The 25639-nt window shown below is 35.6% G+C and overlaps 2 protein-coding genes across 2 annotated transcripts; both read right to left on the bottom strand.

Annotated features, from left to right (window-relative positions):
- Nucleotides 1–161: 161 nt before the first annotated feature.
- On the bottom strand, nt 162–14073 carry LOC146465745 (5'-nucleotidase domain-containing protein 1-like). The gene is made up of 14 exons (XM_085128221.1): nt 13921–14073; nt 12692–12786; nt 11272–11343; nt 9314–9423; nt 8774–8859; nt 8071–8152; nt 6244–6421; nt 5600–5652; nt 4293–4337; nt 3529–3647; nt 3018–3155; nt 2554–2604; nt 1685–1931; nt 162–737 (listed from the first exon to the last, which is right to left on the bottom strand). The coding sequence occupies exons 1-14, from the start codon at nt 14002–14004 to the stop codon at nt 652–654; spliced, it is 1446 nt and encodes a 481-aa protein (XP_084984347.1). The 5' UTR covers nt 14005–14073; the 3' UTR covers nt 162–651.
- Nucleotides 14074–17410: 3337 nt separating this feature from the next.
- Nucleotides 17411–24332, bottom strand: LOC146465744 (transmembrane protein 127-like). Its single transcript, XM_085128250.1, has 3 exons — nt 23989–24332; nt 20189–20356; nt 17411–18633 (listed from the first exon to the last, which is right to left on the bottom strand). Exons 1-3 carry the CDS (start codon nt 24242–24244, stop codon nt 18338–18340), a joined length of 720 nt encoding a protein of 239 aa, XP_084984376.1. The 5' UTR covers nt 24245–24332; the 3' UTR covers nt 17411–18337.
- Between the last annotated feature and the right edge of the window lie 1307 nt (nt 24333–25639).

The following is a 25639-nucleotide window of genomic DNA, read 5'->3' as shown; positions in this document are numbered from 1 at the left end:
AGCTTAACAGTCGGGTTCACCCAATATTCAATTAACCATAATTAACACTTTTTGTGGTTATTTAAATTTTTGTATGAAGGATTTGATGTTGAAAATAATAACCAGGTTACAATATTTAATGGAAGGTAATCCTAAAAATGAAAAGTAGAACATACCAAATGTATGATAAAACTATTTAATTTCAAAAATTATTATAGTTTAACTGTATTAAGAGTTTCTCTATAATAAATATTGTTAGATATATCATATTTAATTATTTTTACCTCATTACCTTAGTACTGTAAATGTGAATTATAGATGATTTTTTTACTGGTATTTATGAAGGTCCACCTACATTTTTTAAAATATTGTGAATAAAAGATTTGGAACTGTACATACAAATGAAACTGCCTTGTCTTGTAATTTAAGACTGATTCGGAAATAAAATATGTTTATAAATACATATGCTGTGCTATGCACAGTTTATGTCCTGCCAGTCGTGAACATGTCTGGAACATCTTACAGTCCTTAGCTTTGAAAGGAATATAATCCTATATGATTAGTTTCAGACTTGACCCTGAAATCTTTTCCATTTTTTAACCCTGTTTCAGAACAAAACAATAACTTAGGCTAAACAAAATTACAGGTTGAGTTCTGGTTAATTCCTTTGCATTATAAATGAAGTGTCTTTGGACTGCCTGGGTAAAATCCTCCACTTGATGAACTGAATGGCTCAAATGAGTGATCCAGTGGTAATTCTGATGCAAAGATTAAAATTAAGAATCAAATACTAGGTGCAAAACGTGTTTTGTATAAATTATTGTCAAGAAGACTGCTTTGTTCTCAAAAATTTCTTGGGTTGCACACTACAGTATATATGATACAAGAGAAACAGGTTTCTGTTAAAGACAGGTTTGACATACTCTGGTGGAGTTTAAGAAAGGGGGGAAATTTTTATGTTCCAGGGTTTTCTGTGATGACTTACGATTTAACCCCTAATATCAAAGAACAAATTCTCCTATCTTGTCAAGTTATTACAATATCAAGAAAATTCACCTTGAGTGATCATATCCTTAATTCTCATGCCCTCAGGGGTTGAAAAAGCATTGATATTACCAGGAGAAATTTGATCCTGATCACTGTTAGGGCTTACATCTATGTAAAGGGTTAATGGTTTGAGAAGCTATAATTATCAAACACTCGAAAGAGTTTTAATCTGATTTCCAAACACGTCAAATTTTGTTAATAAAAAAAAGGCACACCCACTTCTTGGTGGTTGGACGTTTGGTGAAACACTCTTCCTCATGTTTGATTTGAATAGCATTTTTTGCAGCATAACAAACATGGAGGAGTCAGAGCTCTGGGAAAGTGACTTTTTAAAGCCTAATTTAAGCCCAAAAATCAGCAGGAATATTCTCATTGTTCTCCATATCCTTCTTATGGTACACATATTGGGAGAATTTTTATCTTTGATAATTTCGCTTATTGTGATGATGTGGTTATTTTAGTTTATTTTTATTTATGTCTATTGTACATGTAAGTAAAAAACTACAAAATATCTCTATTTAAAATTAGTGATACTGTAAGCATCGTTGGGACTCAATAATAATTGGAAGTTATATTATTTTGTCACTGTACTCACACCTATATTCCAATCTCAACGATCACCCTCAATATAAGTACCTAACTGTTAAAAATAACTCACCAGTGATAAAATCTATCCGTGGGATAGCTATAGTACTGTGTCTCTGGATCAGATCTCCCCAAAATGTGTTCATTTCTCTTCGTTCTTTTGTCTCTTGACAGACAAAAAATCCATCCATTATATTGTTTATACACTGGTTACAGTCTTCAGTACGTCCAGTCTCTGCACGATCATCATGAGAAAAAAATGAACCCCACTGGTTTGACAAGAGAACCTCCTCCTTGTTCTTTTCAATTTCTATGTGGTCCTGAAAAAAGAAATGGGCAGAAAAAAAAGCCTCTCCTATAACTGTCATTCAGTTTAGTCTTAACAACTATAAATATTATTATACTGGCTTTGTAAGAAGGCAAGACAGGCATTTTTTTCTGTGAGCGCGATTTACTTTCTCAATATTCCAAATGAAATTGAGACCCCAAGTCAGCTTTGCAAATCAAGACTGTGAAATCCCCAAAGTTTATAATTTTGCAAGAGAATCTTTTTTTCAAGATCATTTCACACACCTTCAAATAAATGTAGTACAGAAAGCTGCCAAATAACTGGCAGTAAATTGTTAAGAAACAAAAATTTTTTTTGGCTTCTTGCAGGTGGAATGTTTAGTGATTAAGGGGCATGATGGAAAAAGGGTCTTAGCTGTGCTTGCTTTGCAGATTGACACTTCAATGTTGACAAAAAGATTTGTTTTCAGGTCTCTGACAAAAATTCTAGAAATTAGAGAACTGTCTTATATTTAACTTGCAGTATAAACCACTGAAGCAGTTAACTGAAGGAATATTTGGCTGATTCCTATTGTTTTCAATCAAACAGAAGAAATAATTTGACCTGCCTTGCTTGAGTTTCTATGATGCGTAAATTAAGTAAAAACTACTTGCATTCATTAGATATCTTGGTTTCTTTGACCTGGGGCCATCCTCGTCTGAATCCTGTTTTGAAAACAAAGTAGTATTTACTAATAAATTATTTTCCATCTCTGTGAAATTTTGTTAATCGAAGCCAAGAAAGTATTACTCAACATCATCTTGATCAGGAAAAACCTCATTTGCATTATTTACATTCAACACAGAATTTAAATAATTATGCGACTACAAAACTAGTTTTGTCCAAAGACCTTGTTAGTTGCTCGCCATGTTTGTTTGAAACATGCCAACGGTGGACCAACAGACGAGGTCTTTTGACGGAACTATATAAGTTTTATAGTCGCATATGTAAATTGTGTAATGATAAGTAAAATTAATGAGATTTTTCCCAATCAAGATGAATTATTTTTCAAAGATGGAATGTAAGAGATGCACAAATGACTATTAAAAATAAGAAACATTAAATAAGCTAGTTCTACCTGATTTTCATGTGCTTTGGTGTGTTGTACAACCATTCCTTCAGATTCCATCTCCTCCAGTACTGTAACAACATCCCAGTCACCAAATGCTGTTGCTGGATAAAGGTCTGACTTCATACTGTCTCCAAAATACAATACCTAGACATCCGAGAGAATTAACTGTTTAGCAGTGAAAAGTGCCATCACTAGTTTCGTATTGACTTTCCTGTCTTCAGTTCAATCAAAAGCCCAATGCACTAAGCACTGACACTGATTGTACAAGGAAGTTATTATGTAAAGTTCTATGACAGCTAATTAAACACCTTAGGGCAGAAAGTTAATTTGCCAATAGGGACATACAATGTAACTTTTTTTCAAATACATTTTATGATATTGGCATAAATTTACATAATAAAGGAAACTCAGAAAACCTGTACAGACTAACTACTATTTAATTGACAATAGTTATACAAGTGTATGATGTTAAATGCTCTAGTTTAAATTAAAAGTACCCAATACTAAGTTTTTTTACCTTTGGATTATCCTTGTTGGTTTGTTTTTGAAGAAATGTAGTGAAGTCCTTGTGATTTCCTCTACTATAGATTTTATTTTCCTTTAGCTCTTTAACCATACCAACTTCCTTTTCACCATCTGTCAAAGGAACAAACAATTTAACATTATTACAATCTATGTTTTCCATTCAATTATCTACATAAACTTAACATTTTAAATGGACTGATATATTCTTATACCTCCCAACTTTTTCTGAGTTAAACGCGTGAGATTTTTGTCTCATCATGACCGAGATTTCCGAAAACGTCCAAGCCATTTCCGAAGATTTCTTACGATTTTCCGAAGACTTCCAAACGTTGCCGAAAATGTCCAACGATATTCCGACGACCTTTGAACACTTACGATTCAAACGGATTGGAGACATTTGAAAGCTTTTGAGATTGTTGTAAGGAGCATTACAAATCTGAAATGAAATGAAGATTTTTTAGAACAGCTCGTCTCGATTTGTGAGTCAGGCGTGAGATATTGTCCTTGATGCGTGAGATCAATGTCTCTAGTCCCCAGGCGTGAGACTCGTGCATAATTTGTGAGAGTTGGCAGGTATATATTCCACATGGTATTCTCTATCTCAATTTACACAGAAGACAGAAGACAGTATATCCAAGAGGCCAGCTTACACATTTTCAATTATATTTTTTAAAGGAGGGTACTAGAAGAAACGCTGTATAGAATTGTTGAGAGAATTGAAATAGAGGTTTTGTAAAAAAGAAACATATCTCATACCAACTTCATAAAACTGGGTTACTGGTTCTTCTGACATGAAAAAGCCTGCAAAATTAACAGCAAGACAGGAATCTCAATCCTTTTTTTTTAAAGAAAGTTGTAAAAGAAAATATCAACCTCTCCCCCTAAAAAGTACTTAGAATAAACTTTTATTTATATGAAAAAAGAAGATGGCAGATTTTTATTTACTGGTTTATATTTTAAGGTAGAACAATAATTTAAAAAAAAATAAACTGGTTTATCAAAAGGTTGAAACAAGAAAACACTCCGATTTTATATTTCCAGAGTATGCCTGTGTCACGGAATGAAAAATCATCTTACAGGAAAAAACACTCAGCTAGGCAAAATAAGTGAAGAATCTCTCATTCATCCTTGAAATGAAAAAACGTGAAGAAGAGAGAGGCAAGTAGAAAGTGAAGAATAAAAGGGGGAAAGGAAGAAGGAGAGAGGAAAATGGGGAAAAAAGAATGGGAAAGGTGGCAGGTAGGGAGAAGAGGAAATTAGGGACAGAGAAAATGGGGGAGTGAAAAATAAGGAAAAGGGGGTAAGTAAGGGAAAGGGAGAAGGGAAAATGAAGGGAAAAAAGCAGAGAGGAAGGGAAACTTGGGAAAGGAGGGGCAGCAATGGGAAAGGGAGAATGGGGGAGCAAAAATAAGGAAAAGGGAGTAAGGGAAGAGGAAGGCAAAAAAGGAGAGAGGAAGGGAAAATTGGGAAAGGAGGAGAACCGATGGGAAAGGGAAAAAGTAAGGGGGGTGGGCAAAAATAAGGAAAAGGGGGTAAGTAAGGAAAAGGGAGAAGGGAAAATTAAGGGAAAAAACGAGAGAGGAAGGGAAAATTGAGAAAGGAAAAGAAGCGACGAGAAAGGAAAAATGGGGGAGCAAAAATAAGGGAAAGGGAGAAGGATAAATGATGAAAAGACAGAGGCTCAGAACGGAGAGAGGAAGGGAAAATTGGGAAAGGAGGAGAAGCAATGGGAAAGAGAAAATGGGAAGGAAAGAAGAAAGGGCAAAAAGGGGAAATTGGGGGAAGGGGAGAAAGAAAAAGAGAAAATGTGAGAGGGGAGAGGAACAGAGAAAAGGAGAGAATGGGGAAAGGAAATTGGGAAAAGAGATGATTGGAGTCCTAATTATGGTACACTAAGTGAGGTATCTACATGTAGTTGTGAAAATTACGTATTCATACATTGATATATTTTGTTTATTTCCAGTTTTCACTCCTCTTATAAAAGATGACTTGACAATTTTTATTTCAAAACTATGAAAAAATAATAAAAAAAAAATCATAACAGTCAATAGATTAAAACCAACCTGGTTTCCCCGACATGCATATAATAATATCAAACATTTCTGGCCAGTGTTCACTGAAAGGAAAAAAATTGTGTATTAAACCATTCAGGTTTCCAAGCAAATATAGAATTTTCATACCACAAAATAGCAATGAGTAACAGTGCTCAGCCATTACTAACAGTGCTAGTGGCCTTCATATTAAGTTTCCAAGTTCATAAGTAACAGCTTCAATTAATGTAATGGTTAGTTCAATTCCTCTTTTTGGCAACGTATTATCAAACATTAAACAAGTTTCTTACAGTGATAACCAGTCTTGGTGTCAAAATAGAATTCATTAACCCTTTAAGCCCTAACAGTGATCAGTATCAAATTTCTCCTTGTAATATCAATGCTTATTCAACCCCTGAGGTCATGAGAATTAAGAAATGATCACCCAAGGTGAATTGTCTTGATATTTTAATTACTTCTTCCCAGTACTTTTATAAGAAAAGTACATGTACATATATGGGGACAACATAGGATAATTAATTTGTTCTTTGAAATCAGGGATTACAGGGTTAAGGGTAGAGACCAGAAAAAGAACAATATTATGCCAAGTGGTCCTCCATTTTAGAGCTTGGGATTGGAAGTAGCACTAACTGACAAATTTATACAAAAAATCTTACCCAACTGCATACTTCATCAGTAGATTTGTGTAATCAATATATGAATTGGTCAGAAGAAAAACTTTTTGCTTTCCATCTTTCAAAGCTTTTATCCAGTCAATGATTTTCTTGCTACATGGCTTGATAAACTTGGCTGTATTTTTCACCATACCGGGAAAGAAGTATGATCCCTTTTGGTCTGAAAAATAAAATTGGATGGAAAATAATGTAAGGGACAAATGATACAACTAGAATTTAAGTAATACTTAAGATTTTAACACAAAAATAGTACCTGTCTATAATCTAAAATGAATATATGGGTCGAAAACAAAATAAAATTACAAATTTCAGAACAAAACAATGGCCATTTAACCAATGGCGATAAAACTTACCGAATTGCAAGGAAACAACATTTTTCTGAAAAAAATCCACGCGCTAAGTTTTTTTTTATTAGGTTTTTTTTTTTTTGGGGGGGGGGGGTAGGGCAAAGTTGTCACCTTCAGGTACATGTAGATGTACATCAAGCCCTTTAATTTTCCAATATTATAATTAAATTAAATACCACTTGTATGTTAATAAACAAATTTCTAATCAGGGAGAATATTAACATAACACAATAATTAATAAAAATTATTAATTATAATTATTAAATTATAATTAATAATAACAAGATGCCTATACTGGCATTTACGTGTGATGCCCCTTGATTCTTATAATTTTATGCTTCGCAGACTATCCTAGCTAATGGAATATTTTGAGTCACAAAGATAGCGTTTTGTTGTTTTCCTTGTGTTACGCGTCTTATTGTTATACCGGAATTTCTATTACAATAACGTGGCCTGACTCACGTTTCTGGTTATGTAAATAAAAGTGTAAGATCACAAATTGTTTTCGCTTCACCAAAAAAAAAAACGGAAAGAAAACAGGCAAAAAGCTTTCCTAAATGAAAACTTTTAGTACAAGTGGACAATCAAGCCTTTAATCTTTTTGTAAAGTGGATTTCCAGTTGCGTTTAAGCATCAATTCGACAAAGTGATGCGATCTGCGTTTTAGCTTAATAACAATGACCTTTCCCCCGCATACAGCTATTACAATTAACGCTGTCGGATCAAAATAAAGCTAAAAGACAAGACCACAATGTTTTGTGGGATTATTTTTTTATGAATAATTTCATCAAAATCATCCCTGCACGTGCAGGTCATTGTACTGCTAATTACAACCTATTGTTTTCTCCAGGCATGACTGATTTTGATGAATTTATTCATAAAAGTCCCACGTAAACTTTTGGTCTTGTCTTTTAGCTTTGAACCGACAACGTTAATTGAAATAGCTGTATTCTGGATGGTTCTACAACTGTCAAACAGAAGCATGATTCCTTCGCCTTGAACTCTCCGATTTCCACCGTTTTTACTGTCGAGTGCTTCTTAGAAGTTATTCTTTCGATTTACCGCTTCAAAAGGGTTAATTTTCTTTTTGAAAACGGCACATTGGAATCTAAAACATTAAAACAATATGGCCACGCCACTAAAGTCAAGCCTTTTCAGTTCCACCGAGAGACCACTAGGACCTGAATAATCACAATAGTAATTAACTCCCCTCCGATCCCTACTGACCTACACCAAGATATTGCATTCTGATTGGACCGTTTTTGTTAAAGACAATAAGGACAATAGGAGACAAAAAGATCCCCTCTAGGAGAAAACTGAATTTGATACATCTAAAACGAGTTAATAATTGAAAGATGCGCATTTGTGGATACAAAGAAGAACAAACGGCCCCCATTTTATAACATGGGCTGCACAGGCATCCCACGTATTATGTAATATTGTAAAAACTCCTTTAACTAACCAGCAAAGGCAGACGGGCTGAAAACTTGTCTCAACATGGCAATTACATCAGGCCAAAAATTATATTCATCTTGTCTTCCATTCTGAAGGAGAACAAATTTAAACAAGTTTAATTATTTTAAATAATTATTAAAAATTTATTAATAATTTGTCTCAACAGATTTTAAAGGGAAGCCTTAAATGGAAAATTCTTAGGAGAGGCTAATAAAAATTACCTCACATGTGCAGGGATTTTATTTAGATTTTAAACAGCTGGGCACGAGGTTAGTGCACCTGGGCAAGACAGTTAACTTGGACTTGTTTGTTTATGGAGAAAGTAGATCAAGATTTTCAAGAAGCCGGGCAAAGTCACATTAATAGACAACCAATTTGCCTGGTGCCCAGGCGCCTAATGAAGCCCCTGCATGTGGCTTCAGTCAGGTGACTGGCCAGTCACAAGGTTTTGACCAGAGAACTCCTATCTGGAATATGCAAATACTGCAATAATTTTATTACAACAGTCTGTAGCATGATTTTTGTTGAGTATATGGCAAAATTTACAATTAAATTACATGGGAAACTTGTTTGGATTAAAATAGTCAATTGGATGGACATAATACAATGGCTGTGATGGATTTCTTGTTGAAAACCACTCATGACAGTAAAGAATGACAATATTGTCTGCAATATTCCTAATATAATTTCCATTTTTTTTTTGTAGTTACCTTTTTATCTATTACGTCAACAATACGTGCACAGATTATCATCACTGGAAGGTCAAAGTAGTTCTCAAACACTCTGAAAATGGTAGCTATTAAAAGAAAGGAACACAAGATCTTAAAAATTGCTTATTTCAGATTAACAAGTCTCCATATAAGCTATAAAGGGGCTCTTTTCATCTCACTATTTCTCACAGTTTTCTGGTCCCATTCCACCATAGGGGGTAGCAGGGATGGTGCCATGATGAGAGCACTCCCCTCCCACCAATGTCACCAATGTGGCCCAGGATCGATCCCCAAATTGGTGTTATTTGTGGGTTGAGTTTGTTGTTGGTTTTCAGTGTTTACTCCGAAAGGTTGTTCTCCAGGTTCTCCAGTTTTCCCCTCTCCTCAAAAACCAACATTTCCAAATTCCAATTCAATCTGGAATCTGTAGCAATAGGTTTGTCAGTCTTACATGTAACACAATGTTAAACAAAGTTGATTGATTGATTGATTGATTGATTGATTTTAGTTTAATTAATAGATATAGCATGACATAATTACACTGTTGAACAGGATTTTCTTTCAGGCTGTTTATCTCAGACCATATGCTATTTTCTCCATAGCATTCTCTAACTTCCTCTCTTGTCATCTGTCTTGTTCCATGAGTTGCTCTGTAATAATCAATACAAAACTTTGAAAGGAAATTTGTTTTACTACTTAACAGACTAAGAGCATAGTCTACATGTAAAATCACCATGTCCAAGAAATGTTAAATTGAACAGACTGAACAGATTTTTGCCTTGAAAATGTCAGCAGATAAAAGGGGCAAAGCCTTTGCAGAATTTATAAAGGTATGATTACTCTCCCTGCAAATGGTGCAACTGATGAGGCTGAGTATAGCTGTTGTAGCTCATAAAATGAGGTAAAAATGAGGCACATGTCACACTTATGTCCAGAAATGCACCTAACCCTAAATTTGGGTACTTCATATAAAACAGGCCTTTTTGTCGTTTTCATATGACTTCATGTTTGACAGAATTACATGTATGTGTGTTTTAGTGAGAATTAAGGTTAGTGGACACCTTGTGATGTCTATCATATAGTTTATGAATCTCATTAGCACGCATTTCTGGATATATCTCACATGTCAGGGCTGTCATTAGGCAGGGCTGCAAATAGCGGCCGGTCAACGGACAATGTCCGGTCAAAATTGGGTATTGACCAGACAAATCCTTGGATTTCTGGACATCTTGTCCGGTCCTTTACCGACTCGTTCAGAGAAATTTTAATTTTAAACTATTTGATAATCACGGGGAACAACGTTCATGTTTCCGAAAGAAAGAAAAAACAAATATAAAACTAGATAAATTAGTGGTCGATAAATTCCCGGAAGTCGCAATTTTCGACGATGTCATCAAGCCCTAGCCCTGTCGTGACTGCAAATCATCGTGTCTTCTGTTATAATTTTATTTACTTTAAGTGTTCTCAATTAGTAGAGGGTTTTACCTTTGGCTAGAAACCATGACTGACTCTTAAATAAAGTGATTGATTGTTTGATTGATTGAATGATCGGAAAGCACCCTCACGAAGAATAATCTCACTGCACCGAGAATACTCCACGCAGCTTTTGTTGCAAAGTGCGAAAAGCGAACAAACCATACGTTACTTCCGGCACACCCTGCAAAACATGCTTGGTTACTAACTAAAGACTTTCTTGTGATTTCATCAATCAATGCAACTCAAAAATGGAGCGTATAACACAAAAAGTGGAAGAATAAGGTTGTCTTATAGGGATTCTTCTTAACGGAAGAAAGGCATTTAATACAATTACATACAGTGCTGCCGAAGTTCGAAACCCTAAGACGATATGAATTTAAGTTAAGTGTTTCTTGTTTATGTTTACATTTCAGTTAGCTTCTTTTTTCAAAGTAATTAAGAGATCGATTGAACCCTTCAGCTTTCATATGCTTTTCATCTGCACATTTTACTTAAAGTTCAGTTGTAGAAATGATGTGGTGGTTGCCAAAGTGTAATATTTAATTATAAGTGATTTTGCCAGATGTAAAGAAGAACGGACAATTGCGGTTGTATCTTGCGTAACCGTTCCACGTACTGAATGCGAGGCTGCTTCTGCAGTAAAGAGTAGTAAAACTACTAACTTGTAATTTTTATTGTCAAACCGACTTGGATTCAGTTGTTTTTTAGTTGTAAAAGGATTACTGTGCAATCTGGGTTCACCATCGCAAAAGTTACGACTGTAAAAATTTGACCGGCCAAAAGCCGGTAGTGTCCGAGCAAAAACACGTTTGACCGGACAACGTGACCGGCGCATGCCCGTTAGTTATTTGCAGCCCTGTTAGGGGCCGTAAACAAAAACAGTTACAGCTGAACTCACTCAATGTTATGTTTTCAAATCACCATGGATGAACAGAAGATCTACATGTATCTGCCAACACAATATCCAATTTGGGGTGGTGTGAAGACGCATACCTTTCACAATAATTTAAATTATCACTCACCTTAAAATATACCCATCTTTACCAAGCTTTAAGATGTTCCCTTTCTTTATATCCAAGACCAGACCTCTGAGACTGAAGGGAAACATTACATGTAATTTTAGAAGAAATTAAGATACCCAGCCAAAAGAAGCAGAGTGAAGAAAAAAAGTGGAGACCACATGGTAAAATTTAGTAAATATCAAACAACAGCCTTGCCGAAGACTCAGGCTTACAGTGACGCAATACAGATGACTTACTTATGTTCTACCAAAACTGCCTTTTCTTTCTCCATTTTACAATTTTTTCCATTGTTGTTTTTTTGTGGATCAGAGCAATGAAGAAAGAAGTCTTTCTCTATAGCATGACAGCCATAAGTATTGAAACATGAAAAAACTTCTTCTTAATGTTAAAATACAGCTTTAAGGTTACCATATACTTTTAGAGGTGTCTCACTCCCAAGTAATGTAGCATAGCCGGTTTAAACTTTAGATACCTAAACCCCTATATCAAAGCTAAAACAGCTGGCTATCAAACTATACCGAGAATTTTGAAATAAAATGAATTGTCGAATTTTTAGCACTGTTTTCTCAGATCAATTTTTTCACTTGAAGGGAACACTTTAAAGAGCTAAAACTCGAAGGGAATTTGTTCGTTTGCCTTCAAATTTGGACAGTAGCTTGTTTAACATCTAAACAACAAAGACATGTCTACGAATTTTTTCTTTGAAAATAGTTTTTCTCTGAGAGCAATTTTTATACAATCACTCCACATATTTTAAATTACAAACTTTACTAGTTCTTTACATTCTGACAGCGTCTGGCAAGCCAACAAGCCAGAAATTATAAACCTTACTCTTTCTCTAAATTCTGACTGCGACTGGTGAGTTGCCGAGCCATTGAGCCACTAAATTACAAACTGTACTCGTTCTTTAAATTCTGACTGCGACTGGCGAGCTGACAAACCACTAACTTATAAACCTTATACTTATTCTTCAAACTCTGAATGCAACTGTTGAGCCGCCTCAGTTATACCTTTCAAAATGTGGCCCTGTATTCTATAGTTGCTCCCAATTTTGTACCTACTCCAGTAGTATAAGGACTGTGTTCAATGCATACCAGTCCCAAAACCACACCAATGCAATGTCCAATTTTACAGTAAAATTATACATACCATACATGTAACATAACCATGCAAGTTATGTTTAATATTCTAGACATTCTGGTACAAAACTTGAACAGATCCAAAGTGTACCAGTGCACAGCAAGACTTTTTGTACATTAATTACCAGTATGTAGCCATCTTGTGACTCAAACTTTATTCACGCTTGCAGTTTAAGGAAGAGGGCTAGTATAGAGTATTACAGGGCTGTGTCAGCCTGTGTGGAAATCTTTCCCAATAAAATGGATCTGTACAAGTCTGTACTAGTAGAGTTTGAATTTACCAGAAGTCCTTGAGATCTTCAAAATTGTCATCAAGTAAGCATGGATCATATCCTTTCTCTTTGACCAAGGCTTGAGTGAATATGTTGTAGATAAACTATAACCAAAGAGAGTAGAATAGGTAGTTTGCAACCAATCCCTTGGGATCCAAAAGACAATGGTGTGGCAGCCATGTTGGATGACAGAACCTTTTAGTTTTGTCCTCCAAAATGGCCGCCATACCGTTGTCTTTTTGGATCTCAAGGGATTGGTTGCAAACCACCTATATAATTCAAGGCCCAAGAGAAAGACATACACTCGTTTATATTTTTACCTCATTCTCAAAGTTAACAACCTGTTAGGGGGAAAAACACAATAAGCACAAAAATACGCATTCAAGAGAGCCTTTTTAACTGCACATCAGTGCATTAAAGTGCCCCTAACCCTTCAATTTGTTTTCTTTTAGTAGATTTCCATTTCTGTGAAGAACTCATTTTTGAAATTTTTTTTCAGAAATATCGAATCCCCTTTTTTTACGAGCGCTTAAAGTTACTGAAATTTTTAAATTTTTGCACGCTTTAAGCCCCGCTGGACAAATTTTTGTCTCGTGGGTTCATTAGGAACTAGCCAATGAGAAGCGACACTTTCTTCGCTGTGACCTAAGAAAAGGCCTTAGATCGTTATCAGAAGGAATCTTATGCATGCTGATTCCTTTCTCTAAATTTCGGGAGTTGCTGCATCCAAAAACCACACATTTTCCAACCATTTTCTCTGTTTACAATTGAAGCATTACCGCGAATCTTCGGATATTTTTGCACGATGTCCTTTACTTACGTCACGCTTCATATTTGGCCGAGTGGGGGACTAATGAGAACGATAGGTGAAAATATCGACAAGACTGCCTTCACTTCTAGCGCTTGTTAAAACAAAAGGATTCAATACTTCTCAAAAATTTTTTCGAAAAGGAGTTCTTGAAAGATATGGAAATCTACCGAAAGAAAACAAATTGAAGGGTTAGGGGCACTTTAAGCTTATTCAGCATAAAAGTCTCCGGCACAGCATAAAAGACGAACATTTGCAAGCTGACTACATTGGCACGAAAAAATCGAGTTGAGTGCATCTCAAGGTTTTTTTTTAATACACACTTCCTCTCTTCTTCGAATAATAATAAAAGAAGGCGCTACCAGAAAGACACGAGAATAATTAAGACTTTTACGTTTCCGCGCGCTTTTCAGCGCGCCATAACACTTACCGGGTAGAGATTATCCAGTTTGTATTGAATCAACGTGTGATCAAGATCAAAGCCAATGCAGTCGTAGTCACTTAACTTCGCCATATCATTTGTACACGAACGTTCAGGAAATTTATAAAGATTTCTAGCTTCAACGAAAAGCCGCCAAACTTCGAAGCGCCTTCCAATAATGAGGGAACTTTGGAGTCCTGGAACCCAGAATTGCTCGCGGTGAATGCTGGGTCCCCTAGGTTCACGCGCGACGCGCGTGACCTTCTCAAGATCGTGAAGTGAGAAATGTGCGCGTTTTTGTCGCATCCCAGCTTCCGCCTCTTACGCACCCTGTTCGTAATTTATTGAAATGCCTACATGTGAAACTGCAAGGCATTTCATATAAATAACGTAATCCCGTAGCCTCGGAGGAGGTAATACGAGTCCCCTAAAAACGACTGCGTTGGAGGCTAGTAATCCGGGGGTTTAATCAACCTCATTCCCAGAGTAGAAGTATAGAAAAGGGAAGGGGAAACTGTCATTTCAGCATTTAAAAGGGCTTTCAAAATAACTCAAACAGACCCAACAAAAAGAGATGTAGTTTTTCCATTGTAGGTGTGTGAAAGGGATACCATTTTCTAGGGAGGTAAATGAAAGGGTAAGGGTTTGGACCTCGGGGCAGAGCCTCCCCAAATAAAACTTTGTTGTGTACCCCCTTCACCCCCCCCCCCACCCCCCACACACCCACCCTCAAACCCCTTCAACAGGAAAGAGAGATCCAAACATGAAACACCCTAAATAATTATGAATGTCTCAATCTTTATCTTCAACAAAAACATTTAGTAATTAAAAACTTAACAAAATACTTTTGCCAAATGCCATTAAACTATATTCCTTATAATAATTAAACTACAGTATTTAAAGCACATGATCTACATGGAATTATCACTTAGACAAGCATCTGACCAAGCGTCTTTCAATTCTTTTGCACTGAGCAACAGAAATCAGTACATTATCATAGGTACTGATAAGAAGCTATTGGTAACGTTTATATAAATTTGTTTACAAGTCAATTAGAACGAGCTGCATATTAATTATAAGTAAGCTTTTGAGCAAAATGTTTTGCAACATTATAAAAAAAATTTATTAGCAGTAACTTGCAGTTAAACATCAGTAACACTCAGGCACCAAAAGGAAAGAGAGCTGGCAGTTCCATTACTGAGATGTTCATACTATGGACTAAACATCAAATAGACCATTTCAGATTATGGAGATATCTGTAAAGAGGAATTTAACTGTAATGTCTTCTACATTTATCACCTAAAGTGAACATAACGGAATATATTTTTATGTACAAAAATACTTTGGTGACAACCTGAAGTAACAATCATGCTCTGAAGGAACAAAAAGATCCGTTTTTTTTAATAAAGCAATCACATTTGCCTGACGTCATAGTAACTACCAGTCTACCAGTACTTCAAATAGTCAATGTTAAAACACTACTATTAATAGCAGTTACAATTCTTATGTCACCTAACTATGTACACGTCTACTATCTAAGTATTAATTTTACAAACCCAGCTGGCATTTATTAACAAGACGTGGCTTGTTGGTTTTAAACCAATCAAATTTCAATTTCATCAGTTGACAAACTATTTAATTGACAATGTTATTTTATAACCTTTTGACAATAATTACTTGTCAATGAATTATATCTCCTAAGTACAAAACCAACATTATCACTGGTTGTCAAAGCACTATATACAACACTCCTTTCATTGATTATTAAGTACGATGTTTTTCACCAGATTCAAAGATTTTCAAATTTTGATTAATTGAATGTTCTGAATGAAAGCAAATCATCACTGATTAAAATCATTAACTTTCCTTGATAAAAATCCTTCAGAATTTAGCTACCCTAGCTGTATATTTCCCTTTACAAAAATACTTTACTTCCTTTGCAAGCTTCGATTCAAAACTTTACACTAAAGTTAGGTATTGAGCCGTCTTGCAGTGCCGTGTAATATGTATGATACTTGACAGTTTCCAACTTTTGGCAAATTTTCTGGTGGTTGCTGCTTCATCTGGCATATCCAAATTCAAGAACTGTGGAGTGTGGCCAATGTGCGAGCCAGTGAGCCAAACGTGCGAGCCATGTGAGCCAAACGTGCGAGGCATGCGAGCCAAAAGTGCGAGCCAAACATGCAAGGCTTGCGAGGCACGAACAACCCCCTACATAAATGTTAACCATTAAGCTAACCGGGGAGCTACTTAAGCTAACCTGAGTGCTATTTAGGCTAACCAGGGTGTTTTTTAGGCTAACCTGAGTGCCTCGCACGTCTGCCTCGCATGGCTCGCTGGCTCGCAGATTGTCAAGACCCAAACTGTGGGGAAGGCTGAGTTGTCAACATTTGATCCATTTTCTCTTCACTGGCTTCCAAACATTGCTTACGAAAACATCATGAGAATTTGTGTATTTGATCATTGCATGGTAAATATTATTGAAAGGGGACATTAATTAGTCATGACCACAGCATGTAATATTGAAGAGTTGAGTACATAACCATCTTTTGTCCAATTTTAGGCCAATTTTTTGTTTCGCTCAAAAGTGCCTGAATGTTTGCATGCAGTAGGCTTCAATTTAGTAAGAGAAAAACATTCTTTTTTGGGGGGGGGGGAGGTGGTTTATGCTTAGTTTTTGAGAAAACAAGGTCAAACTGTCGAGTCATTGAAAGGAAAGCAAAATAAAAGGCAGAAAAACAGATGCTTTGGAGCAAAAAAATACAACAGGATGTTCATTGATTAAATTGCAGGCACTTCAAAGTGAAATGAAAAATAAACCTAAAATTTGACATAGGAAGGTTATACACTCAGTCCAAGGTTCAATTTTGACAACTGTACAGAGGTCTAACATTTGGATTGGCCAGTTGAATGTCATCAGTAAGTTTACATATAATAAAAATCATATGTAAAAATACTGGTACAAAAAAACTCATATTAAAAACTGTCAAGTGGCATATAGGAGGGTACAGAGCACTGTAATTGCATGATCAGAAAGTCCCACTGACGTTTCATATTTCTTATAAAAATCAGACTGTTATGTTACAAATCATTCTGTTTTTACAAATTTACCTGTAAGTAGGTAAGCAAGTAAGAAACTTAACTAATGCGTTGTTAATTAAATGTGCCAGCACAACAAAATATACATGGTGATGGATTGGCCAGGGTAAGTACTGTTCTTAAGATTTCCAGCCTATAGAACATTGCCTCAGTTCACCTTGGATCTCAACTATCAGATTCTGAATAACAATAAATTGATTTTCAAATCACAGAAATTTGTAGAACATGATTTGGATAAGATTGACTCATCCAAACAGATGCAAGAAAGAAAAGTTTGCATTTTGAAATGAAACATGTTGGTGTGAACAGGGCCTAAGATTATGCTGTTCAGGCTATGTATGATTGATGGAGCATCTAAACTCTCCCCTGTCTGAATTAAGTGCCCCTTATTTTCTATTAAATAAATATAAAAGTAATTACAAATGAAATGTCTATATAACTGCACCACTTGAAAGGACCAATTATTAAAATCAGGGATCTGCTACAGTGACTTCCAGACAGAAGAGCAATTTCTCATCCCTTCCAAAACATCTTGTTTAGCACCTTTGGTCAGAAGACTTTCCAAAGGTACAGACTTCCCTGCACTCACGTACAAGCCATACCCTAAACTTCTGGAAATGAGTCACATTCAATACTGATTACTGTAGCAGACTCTAGCGCCTAAAGCACCCCCAGCAAATACATGTAATCCCTTTTATAAAAATTGGGGCATTATGCCAAAAATATTATAAACAATAATATTGAAATTATTTTTTACTAGTCAGAGGACTGTTTCTATGTGCTTTCATGAGGTCAGTTACATAAGCTGCATAATTTCAAGTTTCTCCTTGATCCAATTTTTTTGTTCCATTGCTTTATGCTCATTATAATACATTACAAAATTTAATATAGACAAAAACAAAGGAAAATAGAAATCCAATCCAGGTTAAAACTGAACAACACAAATTACAGTATGCATTAAAAGATGTTGTGGAAAGTTTTGATGATATGTACAATTTATGTAGAATATGTTTTAGAATGTCTATCAAATGTATTTCTTTTCTGTAATACCGGTACATGTATGATCATGGATTCATCTGGATAATATCCAAACTACAGATTTATAGACAATCATACGGAGAAAAGAAATCCATTGGACAGATATAATTATATTCTAAAATGTAGAACTTTATGACTTTCAGACATTTTTGCCAACATCTTTATGAATGAAGCTTTGATTGATACCATTAAAAAAAAGTTCCTGACAAGGCCAATTCATGATCTGTCACTGGTTATTAATACCATTTGCTTGACACAACGTATCTTTGACTGCCTGGTGAATCCCCTTTCATGGAGAGTAGGCTGGGGGAGGAATGTCTGAAAGAGTGTCCGCAGGTAGCATGGAATACAAGAGATCCAGTGAAAGCTCTTCTTCAGAGCGAGTTCTTTCTCTTACGCGATGCAAATAACAGTGCATTAGTAAGCTCAAACCAGTTGCCATTACAGATGATGCCCCAGCAGCCACCACAAGAAAAAAGCTGATATCAAATTTAACCTTGCCAGGAGCTACTTCTGATTCTGATTCTGATTCAAGTATCCTTGTAACCCAGTACACAATAAGGCTTGAGCTGACACACATGAGAACTGTGAGAAAAAGAACAATCATAATAATTTACTATAATCAATAATCACATCCTAATTATTAACTAGTGCAGTATGTGAACAGTGCAAATCAAAAACGCCTGTCAGTGACTGGAATCATTATTAATTGTGGAATGTCGTAGGTACATAAATTATGATCATCTAAGTGAGTGTAAACCTGAGAATGACTGTTTGAGGTGACATTGGCTACATTTCGATAACCTGAGCGGAAGTCATCTCCACAGGCAAGTAAATTGTGGGATGTCAGTAGACGGTATATATGTCACTGGTTGTTGACCTGATTGGTGAACAAAGTCGAGATGTTATTGGCTGTGAAGACTGTAAGAATTGATTGGTGCATTTCAATCCATTGTTTGTGAGTCAAAAGTCCATTGGTCTATGTTTGATACTAAAAAAAATTGTCTATTGATTGTCTGTACTGTTGATGTTATTGTGAAATGTTATTGTGATGTGGAAAAAATGCATTTGAGGTTGGGTGAATAAATTATTGCAAATAATACTCTATTGCAATTAGGGAGGCACAGCTTTTGTGATTTTAGCTTTGTTGTATTGTTAGGGTTGATTGCTTTTTTTTCACAGGAGCCTACTGAAAAGCACTTTAATACAAGATGTGGGCTCCCTGCCTAAAGATTTTCTTCTTATTGTTATAATTTGTTATTCTTATTAGTACTGTTATGGTCACAGCACAACTGACCCTTGATGAGAATTTCAGTCAGAGGATTGATAATAATTCTAATAATAATAATTATAATAATATTATAATAATAATAATAATAATAATTATTATTATTAATAATAATAATTAATAATAATAATAATAATAATAATAATAATTATTATTATTATTATTATTATTATTATTATTATTATTATTATTATTGTTATTATTATTGCAAAGAACAATATTTAATGAGGGTAACACCAGAAAAGCTAACACAATGGTTAATTAGGGTGGCCCTCGACAAATATTAAACACAGAATTAAAATTTATAAGAAATTTAAGAGTGACAAATCAAGTTACAAGGTAATCGAACAGGTTTAAGATTACATGTAAGTAAAAAAAGGGAAAAAACCTAAAAATTATCCCTGACTTAAATTTTTTTTAACTTGTCAAAACTATATGCCCCAGTGTCAATAGATAAGGAGTTCCAGGCATGGGCTCCTCTGTACAAGAAAGATCTTTAGCCTGTCTTGGTAGATACACTGTACATTGTAGCTTGAGTATTGATAAGTTTCCATTTACAGCCGATCTGGTATTGAATTGATGGCACTGTCACATTTTTCACTAACTAAAGGCAAGAATCTTAATTTACATTTTAGTGCACATGTGCATGGGTGTCCAATGTTAAAATGCCATCATTAGACAACTGTAACTCAACACCCAAGTAACATTTGACACTTTGAAAGTGATGACAAAGCACATACAGGAGAATCAATCAAAATCAATAATTTTGATTTAGATGCGACTATTTTAATACTTCTAATTAAAAACAATGGTACGCATAACTTAGAGCTACATTCACGAAGGAATCCTTACCTGTAACAACATTTCCAAGAGAATAATCCTTGATAACCTTTAGACATCTGTTCATTGTGCCACACAAATCCAACAAACAAGCAAACATTCCAGCAACAATCCCAACACAGCACAGGGCCACAACCAGACGCAACAAGACAACGATGGTTGATGTAAAACAATATGACGCTGCAAACAACAAAATAATTAACAAATAAAAAAGCCTTATCCATGCTTTGTTCTATTAAAAAGCATACAAAGAAGTGACAACTTTAATATACATGAAACGTTAATATATTTGTAGAGAAATTTGCTTCAATTTAGGAGGAAAGAAGTTTTTAATCTTAACCTGTGTGCGTAAAGAATGGCATCACGGATCATAACATTTAACTCTTCAGAAACGTGGTTAACTTTCTGAAGGTTTTGTTACAGAAGAAATAGAAAACAGATTTTAATTTCTAGAACATCAGAGTACAATTAAGAAACTATGGACACCACAATAATATCATTTCTGGAAATACATTTAGTGCCTTGGAAAAGACAATAGTCTGTCCTTGTGGTTTGATCTTGCATCTGACTATTTGTAGGACAAAAAAAATTCAAGAAATATTTCTAAAAATTATTAATGTTCATGGCTTTCTTTGTTGCACAGCAACAGGAACACTTACAGAGGTCGGGGGAGACTCAAAACAACAGGGAGGCCCTTTTAGGGGGTGTACATGTTGTGGTTCAATTTTAACCTTGGTTTAATTTTTTATTTCCCATTGTTTTAAACTCATTATCATACATTACCATACCCCAAAACAAAAAGAAATAAAAATTAAACCAAGGATAAAATTGGACCACAACATAAGTGCGTCTGCTGTCTGAAAGCTTGTTCTGTTGGTATGCCCATCAGAACTTCAATGAGTGATCTTACTTATTTTGTCCCTTTCACAATTTTCATGAAATCAGCCTAGGCTTGCCATTAGTTGCAAAATAATTGTGTTGCTTGTCAAAGTTTCCCCTAAAGGAACTCAACACTAATGCTATGAAATTAAAATAATTGCACTGAAACTTATACCATGACGTTTTTCTAGGAGAACTGAATTTGATTAGTCTTGTCTTTAAGGGACAATCATTTTGACAATAAGGAAAATATTTTGTTGAAATTGGACAGTTTCTGTTCTTTCATCATACTTTCTCCCCAAGTATTGAAAATGTAAATAATTAACAAATCGACAACAGTTAAATTCTGTGGTCTATACTGTACTCTTAAATACCATAAAATGTTCAAAACTCAAGTGGAACGGCTTGTGGTTTCACTGCCAAGTATTGAACATTTTATGGTGTCATTTTATGGTCTAAAGGAGCATAGACCATAGAATGTTCAAAACTCAAGTGGAATGTTCAAAAGTAGAATGTTCAAAACTCTTGAAAGTGGAATGGCTTGTGGTTCCACTGCCAAGTTCTGAACTTCAATTTGTTTTTTTATAACAACATGGAAAAGTGTGAGTGGAATTGGCGTTATCTTCCGTTGAGAAAGTGCATGCGTTACATCTGACATCACTCTTATTGTCTGTACTCTTATAGACAAAAAATTAGCTATGAGCCAATCAGCATGCGGGAATTTTGACAGTTATTGTAAAATTCAAATTCTTTATATATAAATGAAATTTAGAGAGGTGTCTCCATGTCTACATAATTACATCTACGGGTAAAATTAATACTCCACAACAGCCTATTAGCACCAGTGCAAAGGCCTTGTACAGGTGTGTATAAAAAGAAAATATATCACAAATATAAAATGATCAAATCGATAAAAAATCATTTGGATAGATCTAAAGTCTATATTTCAGAGGATGAGTTTGCATGAAGATTGGACGAATTGCCTGTACTATAGAGTTGCCCATACTGTAGAGATGTCTCAATTCAACTGTATTTATTCATCTGCAGAATTCTGAACATTGTCGCGCCTTACGTTCATTAGATTGTTTCCATATTTTAGATTGCCCCTCTACCATTTTCCGAGATAAAAGAGGCTTTCCATATTCAAAGAGAACAACCTTCCTTAAATCAACAATTACACCATGTAAATCTAAAATTATCCTTATAATCCTCACATTGTCTTGTTTCATCTTCATTTTGTTGTCACGATTTATCATAATTAGCATTTTTGTCTACTTATTATAAATTCAACTTCCAACGCTTTGTATATTAACTAACTGAAGATAACAGAAGTCTCTGTCGAAACATGTTTTGTAAACTTAAGGTGGCTTACTACAGTTTTAACGGAGTATAAGCGCACAACTTTTAACTCTTTTAAAAAAGGTTCCAAGCTGTTTTTCCCTTCACTATTTACTATTTGCTTAAGTCTTTTATGATTCTATGTGAAATTTGAACAATTAAACATCAACAAATAGCCAAAATGAGCGACCAAGTATCCAATGAGAGACTGGGCACTAGTAGGTTAAGTCACGTTTTTCTCAAATTCTACCCGTATGACCCCACCTAAAAATTTCAGGAATAAGAAATTGGGTCTGATTTAACATTCATGCAAAGTAAAATAAAAATCTCTAAGACAGTTTTTGTACAAACTAAGAGAATGTGAAATCAAAAATAGCTCAAAATCTGTCTTACAGATTTTTCAAAAATTTTGGCTCCAAACGCGATTCACCCGAACAAATCAACCGTGAAAGTTTCATCATAAGTTGTACGGTAAGTTTTCGAGCAATCCTCGATCAAGGGCAGGTTTTTACAACCTCGGACGAGAATTGAATTGCGCATGCCCTTTACTTAAGCGCGCGCTCATGTAACGCCATGTGTCGCGTGCGAGAAAGGTACTGTAAATTAGAGCTCTTTTACCGAATGTTTATCAAACTTTTTTGCCATATTTTTTTGGCCCTAGGCTTGATTACATGTTTGAACGGAGTTTTGAAACTATCGCTACATATACCAAAGAGATTTGACGCCTTTCAAGTGCTGAAGTGGTTTTTGTTACTTCTTGAGGTTACTTGCGTCATTTTTGCACGCGCGACAAATACTGACGTGTGGCAGGCTATCATAGCGGGTGCTACTAAGTCTCGGAAAAACTGTAGTCAGCCACCTTAAAGGTTTCGTTGTTTTTTTTAAACTTTTAACTTGCCTGCTACTATCAAGACCCTTTGGTATTTATAATCAACTTTCAACAGTTTAATATTAACCTGTATGTGAATAAAGGATCAAGATTAAAGCATGCATATGTCAGTCTATAACGGTGGGGAGATTTATCCTAACTTTATGCTGACGCAAGATCGAAACAGCCAGAAGCAGCTGAACTGTCTTGTCAAGCATGAACACTTGAAGAGTGATATTGAGAATTATTAAATTGAAAATATTTGCATACACAAAACAGTTATGAAGTCTATTTGCTTATCCTTTAGCTAGAACTGAGTAAAATATCATGCCAACAAAGTTACTAATGCTGATAAATGTATATAGAGGAAATAAAACGTGAGAAAAAAGGAACAATTTGATCGCTTTTAAGACAAATATGCAAACATAAGACTTGAGTATTAAATTTCCGGGAGAAAAAATACTCAGCAACATGCACTAACAAATTGTAATCTACTTTTCAGATTAATACATCTGTTCTTGTTTCACTGAGTTCAAAATAGCAAAAGATGGATTACGCTAAAACTTGCAGTTTTGAAATAAATTATCAAAGAGTGATCGCACACGTACAATCAATCGAATCGATTCAGATTGTGATCAAATTTATGCAAAACATGACACTTGGTTACGGGCTAAAACTTTCAACTTCGTTTACTTCGAAATAACGTCTAAAGAATAACAAAACTTACTCAGCGTCTCCGGATGCTTATACGCAATAACTTTGTACAAACCAATGTACTTTCCTTCGCATCTTCCCGTGACAATATGAAGCCATTTCGGCTCTGCTTCAGCTATTGCAAGAAGCACCGCGGATGCAAGTGCGAAAAATGCGGAAACGATGTTTCGTTCATACTCTGGCTTTGGGCGACGCGAGCTTCTTCTGTTTCTTGATCGTCGCCTTGAAGAGTTGCTCGGATTCGGGAAATATAAAGGACTTGGTAGCATGCCAAATGAGCCACGATCCTTTGTAGTTTCAGTTCACTAGATGAAAACGCAGACCACAACAATATGGCAGCAACACAGTGGAATGTGATATCTTCCCCACTGGGGTCAGGTGAAAAATTTTCAATCACGTGACATTGCACACTTCTGGGGTGGGGAAGGAAGGGGAGGGGAGAGGGTGTGACTAAGGTATAGGGCAAAGAAACGACGAGGCTAACGGCCCCTCTGTTAACTTTTGGGACCTGTTCTTACAAAAGCTTTTAAAAGATGAAGGTGTCCTCTAGTTTGGAGTTAAACAACCAAATAAACTTCAAAAATCGTGGACGAAGATCCTGCTAGTGGTCAGCGTGAAAACTGCAAAGGACCGCCAACGATAATGCTGCTAGTTGACGTAGGATCTACAAGAGACCTAATCAGCCAAAAATAAACTGTAACGCAAACTGCAAGGCTGATACTACGTGAAAAAGTTGACTTTCTTTGCGAGACAACAACCCGACCGAAACCGACAAAGCAGGGCTGCAACCGTGGACAGCTGTTTCGTTCTCATTCGAACTCGTCAGCACGGTGTAGCAGTTCTATATGAAACCAGCAAGAGAGCCAGCTCAAATAAAATGCAACAAAACCCATGCCCTATCAACTAATCAAGTTGTTAGTCAACGTTGGATCTCAGCAGAGATCTATTCGGCTAAACCAGTAATGGGCTACTGGCTAAACTTGATTTTAAAAAAAATATATGGGTAAACTGGCTAAACTTGATTTTAAAAAAATATATGGGAAGTCCAAGGAATACTGCAAAGCCGATACAACGGATAAATGTATTTAAAACAATATTTCGGCTGGCCAGACCAGCCTTCCTCAGGTTTGGGATGATTAAATTACAAGTGGCACAATTTAGGGAGGAGCGGAAAAGGCGTGAAATGTTAAGGTTTATAAAAGAAAAGGAAGATTATAATTCAACACGTCGGTTTAAACCATTGGGTTCAAGTGTCATAGCCTTGTCTAACCTGATAATCAGGTTAAGCCTTGTCTATCAAATGCGACTCCCTGGCTTTTCGGATTGAATCACGTGAAGAGTGGTTATTTCTAGTGGACTGCATGATGAGTTGCAGTCCATGTTAGAGTGGTTAGAGTGTTTAGAAACAGAATTGGGTTTAGATTTAATGTTAGGTTTGTCAACTGGACGTCTGTGTTCGTTGAATCTGTCTTTGAGAAGTCTCCTAGTTTCACCTATGTATTGTAAATGGCAGCGTTTACATTGAATCAAGTAGATTACGTTTAGAATAGTGTTACAAGTTATGTGTGAAGTGATAGAACGAGTTTCGCCTGTAGAATAAAAAGTATAATGTGTGAGACCGTTAGTAATGCAAGGACAAGTGGCACTATTCTGTCCACAGCGCA

This window comes from Pavona decussata, unplaced genomic scaffold (assembly GCF_977016875.1).
Source record: "Pavona decussata unplaced genomic scaffold, jaPavDecu1.1 SCAFFOLD_155, whole genome shotgun sequence".
Taxonomy (NCBI): Eukaryota; Metazoa; Cnidaria; class Anthozoa; order Scleractinia; family Agariciidae; genus Pavona; species Pavona decussata.
This window is presented reverse-complemented; position numbering and strand designations above follow the sequence as displayed.

Excerpts from the sequence above, each read along its gene's own strand:
- LOC146465744 (XM_085128250.1), bottom strand. The coding sequence starts at position 24,244 with ATGCTACCAAGTCCTTTATATTTCCCGAATCCGAGCAACTCTTCAAGG. Across the intron at positions 20,357-23,988 it reads TAAGCATCCGGAGACGCTGA|CGTCATATTGTTTTACATCA; the intron begins GTAAGTTTTGTT and ends TGTTGTTTGCAG. Across the intron at positions 18,634-20,188 it reads TCTTGGAAATGTTGTTACAG|TTCTCATGTGTGTCAGCTCA; the intron begins GTAAGGATTCCT and ends TTTTTCTCACAG.
- LOC146465745 (XM_085128221.1), bottom strand. The coding sequence starts at position 14,004 with ATGGCGAAGTTAAGTGACTACGACTGCATTGGCTTTGATCTTGATCAC. Across the intron at positions 9,424-11,271 it reads AAAGATGGGTATATTTTAAG|AGCAACTCATGGAACAAGAC; the intron begins GTGAGTGATAAT and ends TGATTATTACAG. Across the intron at positions 3,156-3,528 it reads CCAACAAGGATAATCCAAAG|GTATTGTATTTTGGAGACAG; the intron begins GTAAAAAAACTT and ends TCGGATGTCTAG.